Source organism: Delphinapterus leucas, chromosome 3 (genome assembly GCF_059928025.1).
Source record: "Delphinapterus leucas isolate spDelLeu-1000000601 "Yukka" chromosome 3, BTC_Dleu_Yukka2, whole genome shotgun sequence".
NCBI lineage: Eukaryota > Metazoa > Chordata > Mammalia > Artiodactyla > Monodontidae > Delphinapterus > Delphinapterus leucas.
Genome location: NC_143131.1, coordinates 144,526,614 through 144,544,992, shown reverse-complemented (window position 1 = coordinate 144,544,992; position 18,379 = coordinate 144,526,614). Strand labels below are relative to the sequence as shown.

At 43.2% G+C, this 18,379-nt stretch overlaps 1 protein-coding gene across 2 annotated transcripts in view; it reads right to left on the bottom strand.

Moving 5' to 3' along the window:
• The window catches only part of DOCK2 (dedicator of cytokinesis 2), a 406,045-nt gene that overhangs the window by 371,331 nt on the left and 16,335 nt on the right, over positions 1–18,379 (bottom strand). For both annotated transcript variants that reach the window (XM_022595138.2, XM_022595139.3), the window contains exons 2-5: positions 13,682–13,765; positions 3,737–3,777; positions 2,599–2,654; positions 2,009–2,105 (exon numbers count right to left, since the gene is read on the bottom strand). In XM_022595138.2, the coding sequence (XP_022450846.1) occupies positions 2,009–2,105; positions 2,599–2,654; positions 3,737–3,777; positions 13,682–13,765 (278 nt within the window). The remainder of the gene's footprint in view (positions 1–2,008; positions 2,106–2,598; positions 2,655–3,736; positions 3,778–13,681; positions 13,766–18,379) is intronic.

Below are 18,379 nucleotides of genomic sequence, written 5' to 3'. Positions count from 1 at the left end.
AAGAGAAAGTTGCAGTTTCATGGCAATATGACTTTAACCCCTCTCTCACATTTGTTAATTTCTTTTTTTTTTTTTTAACGAAAAGAGAGAGAAGTTCTTTGGCTCCGAGCTTTTGACAGGTACTACTTGATGACATTGTTTTGTTTTCATGTATTTATTTGAATAATGTTCTAATTGTGCCAAGTGCTTTTGGCTGTGCATTTGGGAAGCACGTGTGAAGTGATAAAAGTATATATACCTATTGGGTCTTTCTCCCCAGTTTCTGGCACAGAGCTCTTAAAATGCTTGGAATTTTCTAAGTGATAGACATGTCTTTTCTTATTCACAACGAGCCCGTTTTGACCAGACCTGAGTCTGTGCTAATGAGATGAGTCCTAGAGAGCTTCAAGAATGGGGGCTGGCTGTCAGAGGAACCAACCATGTGGTTAGAGGGTTGGAACTTCCAGCTCCAACCCCCAACCTCCAGGGAGGTTAGAAGGGTTGGAACTTGATTCAATCATTTAATCATGCCTATTAATAAAATGCGGATAAAAACTCTTGAACAACGAGGTTCTAGTACCTTCCCAGAAGGTAAACATAATGATGTGCTGGGAGGGTGGCACGCCTTCCCTGGGGAAGGCATGGAAACTCTGTGCCCATCGCTACCCCAGTACCTTCCTCTGTGTCTCTCTTCCATTGGCTGTTCCTGAGTTGTATCCTTTATAATAAAACTGTAAAAGTAGTACTTTCCTGAGTTTTATGAGTTGTTCTAACGACACACGGAACCTGAGGTGAGGTTGGAGGGGTGTTGTGGGAGTCCCCGAATTTGTACCAAGTTGGACAGATGTGTGGGGAGCCTGGAACCCGGGACTTGCAACTGGCATCTGAAGAGGGCAGTCGTGTAGAACTGAGCCCTTAAACTCTGGGGAGTCAGTGTTAGAACTGAATTGAATTGAATTATAGGGCATCCAGTTGGTGTTGGAGAGTTGGAGGATTGTTGGAATGACACAGCATGTTGTAAAGTTCCTTATGTAAGTCATTTAAGTTTACTAAAAAGGGAGACAATTTAGGTTTTAAGTAAATACTTCATGGGTGGTATGCAGATATGGTAAGAATCATGAAACTGGAGGTTTAAGGATCACTTTACTAGGGTAAAGGGCATGATTGACTTGCAATTCAAAGATTTCTTAAGGAAAATGCCAAGCTTCCACGGTGCCTGTGTATGTGATGTGTAAAAGGGGTGGTAGAAATAAATAATAAATCACTTTAGCCTCAAGTCTGCTGTTTGCCCCCAAAACTGTCCTAACAACCTTTGGGAAACTTATAGAATGGTAACTGAATATGCCCATTACCATATATTATGAAATATCCACATGGGAGCCAACATTTATGACCATAAAATGTGACTCTACAAACAGAGCGTGTGCAACAGCAGGTGTACACGATGCTGTAACAAATATGCAGTAAGCCTTGGTTGACATTTTCACTCTCAGTTTAATGGTTTTCTTAGCTGCTCACTTTCATTAGTTTTAGAAACATCAAAGGAGGATTTTAAATTAGATTTACTTCAATACAGGGAAAACTCGTATAAAATACGCTCTTTGTTTTCCAGGGTCAAAGCTCCCTCATAGATCTGAGGACAACATTCATTAGTTAATTAATATACGAGAACAGTATTTCTCAACGTGTTATCGGCAGACCACCAAATCAAAATCTCTAAGTTTATTAAAATGCAGAGCCCCATTGAAGGAAGCTGAATTTTTAATAGCTCTCGAGGTGATTCTTAAGCATACTCAAGTTTGATGACTTTTTCAGTAGTTTAAAAAAAACAGAAGGATCACACCAGATGCCCATTCACTATGGCTCTGTCACTAGCTCGCTGTATAGCTTTGAGAAAGTCACCTAACTTCTCTGGGCCTTGATAGCCTCATACTGTTTGCTATACTATGTCAAGGCTAAATTCCATATTTGAACCAAGCCAAAAACTGCAAGAAGCTTCCAGCCCAGGGAGCAGGGTTTTGAGTCTTACCACGTAGAGCTGCTTCCAGATGCTGCCCCATTCCCAAAGTGTCGTTGTCACTTCTTGTGCCAGAGGAATTTCTGCAGGAATAATGTTCTCGATATTTCTATTTAAGGTGCGAGAGAAAATGGTGTGAAATTGAGACCCAGGTGCTAACAAGATAAGACGTTGGCAAATTTGCATTAAGCTACAGCCGCTGAGAGGGGCCTTCCTGGCAGGAGACTAAACCGCCTCTAATATCGACACTAATTACATTATGCAGATGCAAGGGACTTCCTTTTTAATGTCCTCCTTCACTGGGTGGGCCCTCCAAGCTCATTATTCAGGAGTAATCTACTTTAATTCAGTTCAAAGGCAGCTGCCAGTGAAAAGTCTGATTCTCCAAATTTACTAATACCCCATCAGAATCAGATCTGAACACGAATCAATTTGCATTGGATCTCCCATCCAGTGAGGGAAAGAAGATAAATAAACACAGCACAAAGACGACGGATCGGCTGAGCATCCTTCACATCTGCCAAGTCAGGTTTTCAAAGTAGACAGGACAGTGACATCCATGAGCCACTGGAGGGTCAAGTGTGGGGAAGGATGGCAAATACCTTTTTTTCTCCACTGTCACTTCTTTGATGTGGATAAAGGATTTAGGAAAAATGCCCTGTTGGGGATAAGATAAGACAAGGTGAGATAGCATGACTTGTCCCTACAGAAAAAAACTGACCCCAGGTCTTCATGATTTTTCCAAAAGCTGCTAGCTGGTAAAAACCTCAAACTTTACAGGAATAATCTCAGTCTTGCAAGAGAACAAGTGGTACATGCCAAATCTACTCTTTTAGGTCTGGTTCCTCTCCAGTTCTTTATCAGTTGTTCAGGATCCCACAGTAGCCCTAGATTCCAAAGGATGCTCCAACCCCATTGCGGACACTCATCCTATCAGATGGGCAAGGCTGGAGTGCCTGAAAGACTCACTCTAAGGGAGAAAAGTGTTCTGCCTCTCGTCTCTCCTGCCCGGGACAGCAGCCACCCTTCACAGTCAGGAAAGGTCAGGTCCTGAGGCAACAGTGTCCCTGGTTGCATATGGGTTGCTTTGATTTGAGATCTCTTTCTCTTTGGATTTATTTTATTGTTCATGATGGAGGAAGGAAAAAGCATCTATTATTTCCTTGCTCTATAAGCTTAGCTCCATTAAGAGAAGTTGATCAACTACTTGGAAATTCCTTCATAAATTCAGCCAGCGTGTACACTGGGGACATCCGGTCACTGCGCTAGATGATGTGAGATGTAGAGAGATGAGCAAAGCAGGCGCTTGCTCCCATGGAGATGGCGGTGTGCTGTGGGGCTGGGGCAGGGGAACTCCCTGAGGGCGGAGACTGGACCTGTCCCTTCAGAGTCATGTTGCACACATAGGTGAGGAAATGATGAATGCCCCAAGCAATGCTAAAGAAAGGCAGTAGGAGATAAATTTCAAATAAAAAATGCACGATTCCACGGGGCTCGAAAAATCATATGTGACTGGCATATTAGGAAAAGTTTCAGGGAGAAGAGAGCTCTGGAGGTTGACCTTAAAGAATGAGTGAAAGGGGAAGGCACTGAGGCACAGCGAGGAAATCACAGGACACAAGGAGGGAGGAATGGAATCAGTCTGCAGAGGAGCAACAGTGGGAGATGAGTGCCCAGGGGGCTGGCAGGGTCATGTACAGACACCCAATATTGTCCCAAATAAAAACAAATTGACCTCACCTGCAACATTTTGTGCTTTAGAAGGTATCCCCTATACCAGTCTGCAAAGAGAAAACAAAGAAACAGGTTTTTCATCTATTCGTACAAGTTCCTTGCTGGGTTTTGTTGTTGCTGTTTGTTTTTCACTGGCAAAGAAACTACTGAGAAGTGCTTTAGACCTTAAGTACAGATCAAAGCCCTAGGATTCAACAGTTTCTTGAATTAGTTGCCAACATCTCCAAAAAGCATCCACAAATACAGGGATTTCACATAAAAATGCAAATTTCATCCTTCTTTTGAAAGAACAGGAGGCCCAGAGATGGTGGCCAGTGCTCCCGCATGGTTGCAGTTGGCTAGTGGTGAGAAGCAGCTGGTCCCATCAGACAAAGCTGGCGCCTCCAACTCACCAGCCTCCACCTAGCCCCTCACTTATTTCCATTAACTGCCTGGGTCCTTCCTGTGTTCATATGCATGTTTTCAACCTCTGCCTTAGGGACACAGAAAGGCTGAGAATGTCTGAGGGAGTTTGGCGAACATCCTAAAATAATGGCCGCAGTTCTAACAGCAGCAAATTGTGTCTAAAATGTGATTTGCAGAAGTTAGTCATTACAAAACAGACAAGTTCAGGGATGGGTAAAACGACAGGAATTTTACGAGATTCTTCCCTTTGCAGGAATATCAAAAATGACTCAATTAACAGAGATCCAAATTATACACAGTCCTCGGACAAAATGAACCTCAGTATAGCAAGTATTGATGACTATAATGAGCCTACTGGCCTTTGAAATGATTCAAGCACAGCCAAGTAGTGGCATTTGTCATCTCTGTAAATAAAAAGCGTCTGTCAGGCGCCTCATTAGCAAACCCTCATTACTGGGCTGACAGATTGTTGTCGAAATATGTTCTCAACAGACATACGTGCAAGCTCCAAAACAAACAACTTAAAATGCAAAGTCAACCCTCCCAGTCATGAGCCAGCTTGAGGGTCAGGTCATAAAGAAAGTTCTAAAGCAACAGGGGCCCAAAGTGGTTCCTATTTTGAAAGACAGAAAGGTAGAGGAAGGAGAGAAGAAGAAAAGGAAGGAGAGAGAAAGGAAGGAATGGAGGCTGGAGAGAAAGAATCTCAGGTTTGGAATAAAAAAACGTTCTAAGCACTCTTCATATATGAAGCCTTTTAATCTTCATAACAACCACATAGGTGGGAAATTCAATTATCCCATTTTACAGAAGAGTGGCCCACCTGAGGCACAGAGAAGTTGAGTAACTTGACCACAGTTACACAGCCAATAAGTAACCGTGCCAGGATCTGAACGTAAACAGCCATCATACTGTGCCTCCTGTCTAATGGAAGAAGGAGCATGGTATTTGCCTAATATTTCCATCCTCCCAACATCTGAATCCCCAAAACTACAACCCCACTAAGTACTTCCAGTGGTGGAAAACTTTCTACTTCATGAAGAGCACATTCTATTTTCACACTCCTCTAATAATTCTCCCTATAACTATCCGTAATAATTAACTGTGAACAATAATGCTTATATTATATTAATAATAGTGCTTGCTGTGTGCCAGGAACTCTGGTAAAGTTTTTTGTTTTGTTTTTTTCAAATTATAAATTAATCTTCACAATGATTCTATAAAGTAGGTACTATTATTGCCTCAATTCTGCAAATGAAAATAGAGAGGCACAGAGAGATTAAGCAACTTGCTTGTGGTCACACAGCTAGTGAGTAATGCAGTTTAGACCTAAACCCAAGCATCTGACTCTGGAGGTGACACTCTAGTACTGCACTAGAACAACCTCCTTTATTTGCAGTTCTTTCCCATTCAACAAACAAGATATAAGAGCATCTCTGTAACATTACGAGCTACCATTAATTGATCAGGGGATCTTAATGCACACAAAGCTATATGCTAAGTGTTGTACATGTATTCTCTCATTCAGTGCTCATATCCATACTGTGAGCTAAGTAATATTCCCATTCTGTAGATGAAGAAACTGAGATTCAAGTCAGTTGAGGTACTGGGCCAAATCACATGCCAGGGTTCAAGGGCAAGTCTGTGTGGCTTCAAAGCCAGCCCTCAAAGCTGTTCCACCACATTGTCCCCCATGCGATGAACACAAATACAGATAACGTTCTCTTAAAGCACAGATACAGTTAAGGGTTTCTTGGTTGCAGTGACCTGAATCCACCTTATTGGCCAAGGCCACCAAAATCCACCAGATAGTAGGAAAACAACCAAGGGACCACTAGTCTGCCCACATCTGGCTCTCCACGACAGGGGCTCCATCTGGGACCCTTGAATTCCAGTGACATTGCCCTCTCTCACCCTTGAGAATCAGTGACTTGCCACCCCTTGTCGGTATCCTGATTTGCAAAACTTCAACTCACTCCTGAGCAAGAAATCGACTGACGCTTACTGCCAGCATATACATTCTGGCTCCCAGATTTAAGTTCAACAAACACTGACTGTGCACCTACTGTGTACATGACATTGGGCTAGGTGCTCTCAGAAATAAATCCCCAGTGATCCTTGATGAGACAGGCTTACCACCATCTCCACTTGCTGGATGATGATAAAGCATCCACTGCATCAGAGCTGTCCTTAGGACTTTTTCTGATATCCCCAACCCTGCTGAATCACTGATCTCTATGACCCCTGATGTCCACTCCCTAGTCTGGTCACTGGCCAGTTATATCTGGCTGTACTCCAAGACCTGACTGGGCAGATAACAATAGTTGGCACACATAGCAAAATCCATGACAAGAGACGCCATGATCAAAACCAGGCTCAGGGTAACACAGCATTTACCACACCCCAGGACGTGTCCCCTGGCTTAATGCCCTTTCAGTTAAGTAATAGAAAAGGCTTTTTTTGTCTAACCCTATCCATGAAAACTTTATAAATAGAAAACTCACAAAGTGCATCCTGGGGAATATGAGGAAAGGAAATTTTTTTTACCATTCTTATGGAAAATGATAAACTCCAACTGTCCTCCTTTCCCACATTCCAAATATCAAAATGAAGTGTACCTAAATTCTCTAACCACCCAGGAGTTGCGTGGGGAGGGGAAAAAGGAGAAGTTAAAAGCATCCCAGAAGCTCAAAAAAGAATCCATATCCTAGAAATCCAGTCCTCTCTCTGCCCTCTCCGGGCAATGTGATCTTTGGTCATGTCACTTAAGCCTCAGTGTTTTCACCTGTCAAATGAGGAAAATAACAGCTACCATACACGGTTGTTGCACAAACTATTGTTTAAACAGAATTATGAAGGTGAACACATCTGGTAAAGGTGCAAAACCTTAGACTGGAAGAAGATATACCAATTTCAGGATGAGTGTTACCTGTAGAATGGACAAAAAGACAAGAATGGAATAGGAGAGGGGTAAACAGGGGATCTCAGTTGCACCTAAAATGTTAATTTCTTTAAAAAAATATGTATGAACTAAACAAGGAAAAATGTTAATATCTATTTGAGTGGTGTGGACCTGGGTGTATTTCACTTTCCTATTTGATTGAAATATCTAATAACATTAAGAAGAATGTAACAGAAGCCAGTATCAATCAGTGGTTAAGGGTATGAGCTCTGGAATCAAAGCCTGGATTTGAATGAAGATCTGCAACTTCTGCGTGATCTTAGACAAGTTAGTGCATTTCTCTAAGCCTTAGTTTCCTTATTTGTAAAATGTGAACAATAATAGTGCCCATCTCATAGGCTTAAATTAGATAAGCAATTCAGAGTTTGTACAGTGCCTGGCATATGGTAAGTGTTAAAAAAATTACTATATACCATTATGTCATTTAAAAACCCATCATCATCATCATTAACCAGAGAAACTTAGGCATGTTTTCTATTTTATTTCCAGAACCTACAGAATTTGAATATTGTTTTTTGTTTTTTGTTTTTGCGGTACGCGGGCCTCTCACTGTTGTGGCCTCTCCCATTGTGGAGCACAGGCTCCGGATGCGCAGGCTCAGCGGCCAGGCTCACGGGCCCAGCCACTCCGCTGCTTGTGGGATCTTCCCGGACCGGGGCACGAACCCACGTCCCCTGCATCGGCAGGCGGACTCTCAACCACTGCGCCACCAGGGAAGCCCTGTTTTTTTGTGGGGTTTTTTTTGTGTGTGTGTGATGTCATTTCAACATATTCCCATAACAACAAAGTAAATGAAACATTCTTCAAATTCAACATAATGGAAGTTTACTGACGTTTTAGCCTCATCCACAAGCAAAAGGGAAGAAAACTTCACTTACCAACTCCCTACAATGAAACAGCCTTACTTAAGAAAATGGAGTCCCTTTCATACCAACCTGTTTCTAGAGCAGATCTAAACAAAGGACCATCTCCCTGCAAAGTGGCACTTTAAAAAAATACCCTCTTAAGTGCACATAATGTCCCCCACCCCCCACCCCACCGTGCCCTAAAAGCAAAGGACTCAGATGGGTCAGGATTACTCTCGGTGGAGTTGTCAGTAGAGAAGAGGTGGCATGGCTCTGGGTGTACCCCACTCAGCAAGTGGGAGATTCGGAACTCTTCACACAGAGCTCTTTGCAGCTGAACCAAGGTGGAGGTGATTCACACGTGCCAGCTTAGAAGGAATTCCAGACGTTTTTAAGTGAGAAGCACAAGTCTCAGAATGGTATGTACAGTATAGTCCCATTTTTTAGAAAACAATGACAATAAAAGCTATGCCTTACCTTTAGGAGGTTAAGCTATGTCAACTTCCTCCCTCATCCCCTCCCCTTGTTCCATTTTACTGGTAAATGAAATTCAAAAACACCTTGGAAAGCACTGTCTAGAAATCCCATCCTCTTCACCACTAAGAGTGGGCCCCCATGACCCGGGCAAGTATGTGTATCAGTGGATGGAATGGAACCTTCGCTGTTGTTCTGGAAAGGAAGTCAGGTAGCAAATAACTGAGAGTGGAGCAGACATTCCCTCTGAAGGGCTCATAAGGAAGAGTCTAAGTAACCTGGGATACCCCCAAAGGAACATCCCCTCACCACTGTCCAAGTAATCAGGAGATGGGAGTTGGTCTTCGGAGGTAGCTGTTGTTGCCTTAGGAGTGCATGGTAGAGCTCTCTCACCCCCAGACCAAATCCAAGCGCGAAGGATGCAGTCCAGAAGACTCACTCAGAGATATAGCGGGCATCTGGCATCTTGTTCCCCAGCTACATGACTATTCGTGCAGGGGACTGGCTGATCTTTTGGCGTATTTGATCAGGAAGTCAAAGAATCAGAGAGAGAGCACCCCAAGCTGCCTCTACCCCCAGCCTTGTTTAAGCTAGGAAAAGGGAAGGAGGAGAGGAGCATTAAACTGCATATGGAATTGAAGCCTTCTTTTGAGATGTTGTTAAATATCTGGAAAGATGTCAACCAAATATAACTGAAGGAAGTGACTGGGGAAAAACAACACTCCTTTTTCACATTTATTCCCCCATGAGGAGTTCTGACTACTTAATAAACACATGTGTTTTCCACATCTAAAATCAGGAAGCAGAATGTTTATGCTGCCTCTGGGTAAGAGAGGCAGTCTGAGAGATGTAATATGGACAAAGAAATAGGCATTAGGATGTCTATTAGGAAAGCTTAGTAATGGGCACCCTTCTGAATTGTTTGGGTTTTTATTGCAATAAAATATTATCTAAAAGGAAATACTAAAACCATTAGAGCTCTAGTGAAAGGAAATTCATTCATGCCTAAGGTTTCAGCTCAGATTTTTGTTTTCCCCATTCATCTGGCTGAGTAAGTTTAGTGCACAGGCAAAGAAGGGCTAGCCTCACCCACTCCAGGCGATCAGAGGGTCACCTTCTGTGTTCCCTGGGCGATATGGCTAAGATAGATACATACCTGCCAGTCTCAGTGTAGCTCTGTTTAATGGGGGAAAGAGATGGAATTCAACACAGAGCACCTAGGAGCCAGGCATGAGGCTAAACAGCTTCTCTACTTCTCTCATTTTATCCTCATAATACACCCAGAAGCAAGGTGATGATAATACATTTTTGCAGGTGAGAAAACTGAGGCTTACTTCCCTAAGATCACTAAGCTAGTGGGTAAGTGGAGCAGAGAATAACTTTCTGATTCAAAAGCCCATGCTTTTTCTACTTCTTTTCTTTCTCTTTCTTCTTTCTTTCTTTTCTTCCTTCCTCCCTTCCTTCCTCTCTTCCTTCCTTCCTTCCTTCTTTTCTTTTCTCCTTGTGGAGGAGAGGGGAGAGTTTAAAATTATTGAAAAACACAAAATAAAAATATTCACATTCCTACCACCAAGAATTAATCCTTGCTGATATCTGGAGAAATGTGCTTTGAGTCTTCAAGACTATATCTATTCTATTCCATTCCCCTCTCCACTTCTCAATTGTATTCTTTTTTTTGCCGGGTGGGGGGGTGGGGGGTGGGGGGGGTGGGGGGGTGGGGGGGGTGGGGGGGTGGGGGGGGTGGGGGGGTGGGGGGGTGGGGGGGTGGTTACATTTTACAGTTTTCGAACAATGACGTTCTTTTTGCTAGTCGTAATTATCATGACTTTTAACACTAATTTTGACAAATCAATTCACTTGGACTCAATGCTTGCCAGTATTTCCTCTTATCACAGCTGTTCAAATTTCAACATTTTGATTCATCTCTCAATTGGCTGGATTTTATTTTTTTGTAGGTTTCTGCAAGACGGTGATATAAGCACACCCATATATTTTCTACTATGTCATTTTGACTAATTTTTTACTAACACTATGGTTTTCACTTTTTTATATCTGCAGAGGAACTGTTTTTCAACTGGAATCGTAAGCAGAACTCCCCGCATGCAAAAAAGATAAGACCAGGCCTGATCTCAGAGTCCTTAGACATCTAAGGCCCTCACGGACTCTTAGGATCCTATAAATTCCAGTTTGAAAACTCTATATGGGTATGAGTGCATGCATGATAAAACCTAATAATTTTCATACCAATTCCTCAGATATCTAGAATCAGTCTAACAGACTTCCAAATGTATTTTCAAAGTAGTCATGAACTGGCAATCACTTACTAAATTAATATGTCCAGCTCTTTCCAGAAAAGTACTGTGGCTGCTTATTACAAGGATGCATTAAAATAAGACTGATAAAACAAAATTTTAAATGGGAAACCAGAACTAAAGAGCTTCGGAGCAAGGAGGTTAATCCCTGAAACAAAGGTGGCTTGAGTCAGCAAGTGCAGTCTTTTTGAAGGTCAGGCTATAAGCCAGGCAAAAGTAAAGAAAGGCTCTGATTACATGCAACCTATGTGGTCAGTTTCCTGCCCTGAAGCACTTTCTCCAGGGAAACTGCATGAAAAGAAGAAAAAAACACTCATCTGAATTTCAAAATGTAGGACACAGGAAACATTCTGAGGCTTTTCACTGCCTTGGTGGGCACGGGGTAGAGAAAAGGGAGCAGTCTCAGGAGAGTGGAGAGAACAGCAACTGCTCACTGTGTGAGCCTAGGCAAGTCATTTCTCTTCCCTGAGCCTTGCTCCTTCACCTGCAAATCTGAGGTCTCTGCCTGTTTCTCGGGATTAGCATCCAGTAGCACAAAAGTGACACTGAGGAGAGTTGTTTTGCTTGCTGTTTTTATTTTCAATCTTTGCCCTTGGTAGACACCTAGAGTTTGCTTATCTGCCACTGAGTAGAACTACATTTGTAAAGGGTAGGATTGCACTGTGGGAGGAGGGCAGGGTGTTTGGAATCAGATCCCTACTCCTCCCCCAGTCCCACTCACTGTGTGTGTAAAATAGGACACAGCCCAACAGACTGGGCACTATAGAGGCCTGGACACTGAAAAGTGCATGATGTCCAAAATAACAACAGTGGGCTTCCCTGGTGGCGCAGTGGTTGAGAATCCGCCTGACAATGCAGGGGACACGGGTTTGAGCCCTGGTCGGGGAAGATCCCACATGTCGCAGAGCAACTAAGTCCATGCGCCACAACCACTGAGCCTGCACTCTAGAGCCCATGTGCCACAACTACTGAGCCCATGTGCCACAACGACTGAAGCCCACTCACCTAGAGCCCATGAGCCACAACTACTGAGCCCACGGGCCACAACTACTGAGTCTGACCTCTAGAGCTCACAAGCCACAACTACTGAGCCCGTGTGCCACAACTACTGAAGCCCACTCACCTAGAGCTCATGAGCCACAACTACTGAGCCTGAGCTCTAGAGTCCAAGAGCCACAACTACTGAGCCCATGTGCCACAACTACTGAAGCCCGCGTGCCTGGAGCCCATGAGCCACAACTACCGGAGCCTGCATTTCACAACTACTGAGCCTGCGCTCTAGAGCCCACGAGCCACAACTACTGAGCCCGTCTGTCACACCTACTGAGCCTGTACTCTAGACCCCGCACGCTACGACTACTGAGCCCACATGCCACAAGTACTGAAGCCCGTGCGCCTAGAGCCTGTGCTCCACAACAAGAGAAGCCACCGCAACGAGAAGCCTGTGCACTGCAATGAAGAGCAGCCCCTGCTCGCCACAACTAGAGAAAGCCCACGCACAGCAATGAGGACCCAATGCAGCCAAAAATAAATAAATAAATAAATTACTTTAAAAAAGAAATCCTTAAAAAATAAATAAATAAATAGCAACAGTACTAAAGCATAAAATAAACGTAAGGAAGGTGAACAAAGTTCTCATTTCCCCCATGATGATTCCTTTAAAGCTGCTTTGAAATATCAAATATCAAATTCTTTCTCCCTCCAAAAAGCATTTTCTGTTTGTTTGCTTTTTGGTTTGCATTTGTGTGTGTGTGTGTGTGTGTGTGTGTATGTGGACACACACTCCTTCATGAATCTGCAGAGGTGCTCTGTTAATTGCATATAGCTAATCTAGGGCTGAAGATACCACCTGTCCTGCAGGTTGCTGTGAGGAGTAACTAGACTAACATGTTATGGGAATTTAGCACAGTACTCACTATGTGGTTAAGAACCCAAAGATGGCTAGCTCTGTAGGCATCCTCCTTTCCTCCGGCCCTCTATTTCTCCTTGAGGGGGCCTCCTTAACACTAGCACACCTGCCTCCTGCCTACCCCTCACCCCCATCCCAGCACAGGAGAGCCTAACCTGAGGGATTAGCTGGGAAACAGGGACAGAGCCCCCTCTGCCCTCCTTTCTCTTTGCTCTGCCTGACCACAGGAAGGACACACTCTATGCCCTCCACACAGCAGGATTATAGTCAGGCCCAGGCAGGAGGAGATCCATGGTGGCCCAGCTGGGCAGTGAGGGCTGGGAGAGCCTGCCTGAATGTAGTCAGCCCATAAGCAAGCTCATTCGACACTTACACCCAAGCCGTGCTCCCAATGTCAATTTTATCAGTGACAGGTGATACATTGATTTCTAATGGCCTGACTCATGAGTCCAAGGCTATTAACCTTTGTGCAAACTTTAAAAACCACCACCATCGCCAAGATGGTGGACACAGCCCAACAGACATCTGGCTTCACAAGAGATGACACCTCTGTGGGAAGAAAGAGATGCCATTTTGCCCAAGACAGGGCACCCAGCTTGCTGAAGGGAGTGAGTACTGCTTCCTGGCCCAGATGCAGTGTCCAAACCACACAGCTATGTACAGCAGAACTGGAATCAGGATTATAATTTACTGGACCTTTCAAAACCCTAATAATGCTGATATTCCTTTATAATGGTGTTGAAACTAATAAAGAAGTGTATCTAGAAGGTGTCATAGGGCCCAACAGCTCCATGGCTGGGCAAATAGAGAGCACAATGAACATCAGACCACCCAGTTTGGCTTTTGTTTCTAAGTATGAATTCCTACAATAACAAAGCATTATTTTCAGTAAATCTGAAATACTAATATTAGCAAAATGTATTTAAATAGACCACACAGAGGTGCAAGTTCCAAGAGAGGGCTGGAGGTGCTGGGTATGTCCTGGGGGTGTCCCAACACCATCAGCAAGCTCCTGGCATCCAAGGGTCGCCTGGGCCAGTGACTCACCTCCACAGGTCTCCTGTATTCGCACCACATCGCCAATCTGCAGGGAGAGCTGGGGGACTCCGCTCCCTTGGAAGTTGTATATGGCTGTGAAATGAAATGGAACAGAGAGGCAGCCTGGTGAGACCTCTGGATACCAAGAATCTCTGCTCCTTCCTGCCCTTCCTTTCTTGACTTTATCTGATGACCATGCAGCCCACATGGCTAAACAAAACCAATGTAAAACCAATGTAAAAACCACTGCCTGCCACAGGAGTCAATGCAGGCCCAGCCTGGCTCCCAAAGGCCCCCATTCATTAGTCAAACATGACCTCTCCCTAGCACAGGTAATGCACTCCAGTCTGAGTGACAAGGATGGCGTTTATGTCATTCCCATGGTTGACCTCCCACTGTACACCCGGCATGTGCTCAGCACATCCTCTCATTCCATTCCCAAAGCAACCCTGCGAGGTGTAAACTGTGATCCCATTTTGCAGATAAGGAAATGGAGGTGCTTAGAGGTTAAACAATTTGGCCAAAATCATGAGGCTAGGAAGTGACAGGAAAACCAGTATCTAACTTCCATATTCTCAACTGCTATTGTGAGCTACTTGCTGCTCCCCAATTACTCCATCCTGGTGACAGCAGCCTAAAATGCCAGTCTTTCTACCACTCATTTACACTGTCTACCTTCCCATTTACACTGTCAGCTTCTGGGGAGTAGCAGCTGGCTATGAAAACACCCAGAGTCCCCTGCGTGGTATGGGAGCCTCTGCTAATCCCTTGGAATGTGAGATTACACCGTATCATTGCAGGGCTCAGCCCCTACTTAGCATCACTTGCTAAGTGAGGACCAGGCCATACTGTTAACCTAGGGATGAAGTTTGTTTCAGGAATATCCAGCTTGGAAGAGCTTCAAGAACAGAATAGGACACAATGGTGTTTGATTTGACGTGTGAATCAAAACACAAGTGTTTTGGTTTAAGGAAAGACCCTCAGGAGGATGGATGAATGATCCTACAAGGTTGTCCTCATTCATTCATGCAGCAGATATTCAGTAAGTGCCTACAATACGCCAGGCACGTGCTAGGCACTGATCTTGCTCTTTTGGTGAATACACAAATAAATACAAGGTTACAAAATATGATACATGTGATGTAAGAAACAAATAGGGCCTGATAGAGGAGGCATCAATTTTTGTTGGGGTAGTTAAGAAAGGACCCCCTGAGCTGATGATACATGGAGGATTCAAACAAGTCAGCTATGGGAACAGAAAGGGGGGAAGGGCATTTCAGGAAGTGGGAATAGCATACGCAAAGGCCCCAAGTAAGGAAGACACTTGGCACATTCAGAGAGCAAAAAGGAAACTGCTGTGCATGGAGTATAAGGGAGGAGGTGGGTGACACAGAGGAGGCTGGAGAGACAAGAACCAGGTCATGCAGGGCTTCACGATGACTTTGGGCTTTACTCCAAGAGAACAGGAAGCTGGATAGATTTTACTTAGTTATTTGGTAATAGCTTTATTTAGATACAATTTGCCCACTTAAAGTATATACTTCAATGATTTACTCAGAGAGCTGTGAAACCACCACCATGATTAATTTTAGAACATTCTCATCACCTCAAAAAAGTCCCCTGAGCCACAATCGGCCACTAATCTACTTTCTGTCTCTATAGATTTGCCTATTCTGGACATTTCGTATAAATAGAATCACATAATATGTGGTCTTTTGCAACTGGCTTCTTTTACTCAGCACAAGGTTTTTAAGATTCATTCATGTTGTAGCAACTATCATTACTTCATTCATTTTTATGGCTGAATAATATTCCATTGTATAAATACACCAGTGGATAGAAGGCTGAAGGCTGTTAAGCGGAGGAGTGATGTAACCCCATCACGTCGACTGCTGTTGGGGGAGTGGATGGAGGGAGGCAGAGTGGATGTGGCGGAGCCCACGAGGAGACCCTTGCTTTGTCTCTCTAATCCCAGAGGTCTTTGAACCAAGGAGAGACTTGCTGCTGATGAACCATGTGACCAAGCAGTGCAGGAGGTAGATTAACTAAATGAGAGGAATCCTGAGTCCTCTTGGTAGTCTTACCACTGATTCAGTTCGTTCCCTCTCCCTTTGCTCCTCAGTTTCCTCATGTGTCAACAAACAAAATGCATTTAAAAACTACTTTTTCGAGTGAAATCAGCAAAAATGGTGAAATAGGGAGTTCCAAGCGCCTGTCCCTCCAAAGAAGCAATTAAAAATCCAGCAAAAATGGTCAGAATCAACTTTATCAGAACTCTGAAAAACAGTCAAAAGTTTACAGCAACCAAGCAAATGCTTACTCAAGAAAAGGCAACTGAAACCTGGTAGAGTTTTGTAGCATTTTAACTTATCCTTATCCCATTCTCTACTCCCTATCTTAGTGGCAGTCTTGAAGATGGTGTTCCGTGTTCCTGTGGGTTCCCGGGGCTGGAGGGAGCAGAGCAGACCTTGTCCCAAGAAACTGTACGGTAGTTGCTTGTTTTGATCTGTCTGTGGGCTCCCTGAAGGACTAAAGCCATGAGCTTGCCTTTATTTCCCTGACTTGGGACTTTCTTAAGGGAGAGAAACAGCTATGCAAAGGGCATTGATCAAAAACATTTAAAGTCAAAAGAACTGCCTGCTTCCATACAGGGCAAAGAATATAAGTTTGGTCAAACAATAATACCACTAATAAACCTGGGAGGAAAGGCTTAGGAGTGAAATGCTTTGGAGAATAAAGAGCTTTGAAGAATACCACCTATTGCAGGGGATCTAGAAGGCCATGATGAGTTGGACACATGTTGAAAAAGGATGGGAGAAAGCCCAAAGTTCTCAGCTCTGGTTGACCTTCAAGCTCCATACAGGGAGGAAATGCAGGCTCTGGCAGAGCTGTAAATGGCCTGGCTAAGTGTTGAACGTAAGCCCCAACACACATGCGCGCAGCTGCAAAGACTAGGTTTTTTTTCTTTCAATTCCAGGCATTTAGAGACTTCAGTGACCACATGCAACAAACAATACAGTCTTAACAAAAATACTTTAGAAAAGTCACTAAACAAACAAACTACTACAATCTATATCAAGCAGTGACAATAGCCCTGGCAAGGAGGGAGACTCTGACGTCTGAGTTAGCACATCATAATATTCAAGATATCCAGTTTTCAGCACAAAATTATGAGGCATGTAAGAAACAAGAAAGTATGGCCCATTCACAGGAAAAAGAGAATTTAATAGAAACTGCCCCTGAAGAATGACAGACAGTGGACTTGGGAGACAAAGACTTTAAATCAATTATCTTAAGTATGCTCAAATATCCAAAGGAAACTATGGACAAAGAATTAAAGGAAACCAGGGGAATAATGTCTCAGAAAACGGAGAATATAGTCAAAGAGAGAGAAATTATAAAAAGGAATCAGATAAAAATTCTGGAGCTGAAAAGTACAATAACAAATGTAAAAATTTTATTAGAGAGGTTCAACATCAGATATGAGCAGTCAGAAGGAATCAATGACCTTAAAAATAGGTCTGTTGAGGGGTTTCCCTGGTGGTGCAGTGGTTGAGAGTCCGCCTGCCGATGCAGGGGACGCAGGTTTGTGCCCCGGTCCGGGAGGATCCCGCATGCAGCAGAGCGGCTGGGCCTGTGAGCCATGGCCGCTGAGCCTGTGCATCCGGAGCCTGTGCTCTGCAGCGGGAGAGGCCGCGGCAGTGAGAGGCCTGTGTACCACAAAGAAAAAAAAAAAAAAAAAAAAAAAAGGTCTATTGAGATTAGCCAGACTGAGGAGCAGAAAGAAAAAGAATGAAGAGAAATTAACAGATCCTAAGGGACCTGTGGAACAATATCAAGCACACCAACATCCACATAATGGGAGTTCTATAATGAGAGGAAAGAAAGAGAAAGTAGCAGAAAGAAAATTTGAAAAAATAATGGTCAAAAACTTGCATTTGATGGAAGACAAGAATCTATACATCCAAGAAGCTCAATGAAATCCAAGCAGGATAAACTTAAAGAGATCCATACCAAGACAAAATAGTCAAATTGTCAAGAACAAGAAACAGAGTCTTAAAAGTAGCAAGAGAGAAGCAATTCATCATGTACAATGAATCTTCAATAAAATTAACACATGATTTCTTTTTAGAAGCCGGTGAAACTAGAAGGCAGTGGATGACATATTTAAAGTGCTGAAGGAAAAAAAAAATGTCAACCAAGAATTCTATATCACACAAAATTATCTTCAAAAATGAAGGAGAAATGAAGAGATGAAAACAGGGATTCCATCACTGATAGACAATTGGAAAGACAAATACAGAAAGCAATAATTACAAATCCATGGTAACAGGCATAGGGTGTATAAAGATGTAATGTGTGACAGCAACAATACAAAAGGGAAGAAACAAACATATAGAAGCAGAGATTTTTGTATACTATTGAAGCTAAGTTGGTTTTAACTTAAACTATATTGTTATAAACGTAAGATACTGGTGGTAAAACCCAGGTTAACCACTAAGAAAATAACTAAAAAATATAGAGGAGGGAAAAAACAGTAAACCAGACAAAATCAGTTAAACATAGAAGAAGGTAGTAATGAAAAATTGAGGAACAAAAAAAGATGTAAGATACATAGAAAACAAATGGCAAAATGGAAGAAGTAAGTCCTTCCTTATGAGTATATACTTTAAATGTAAATGGATTAAACCCTTTTGTCAAAAGGCA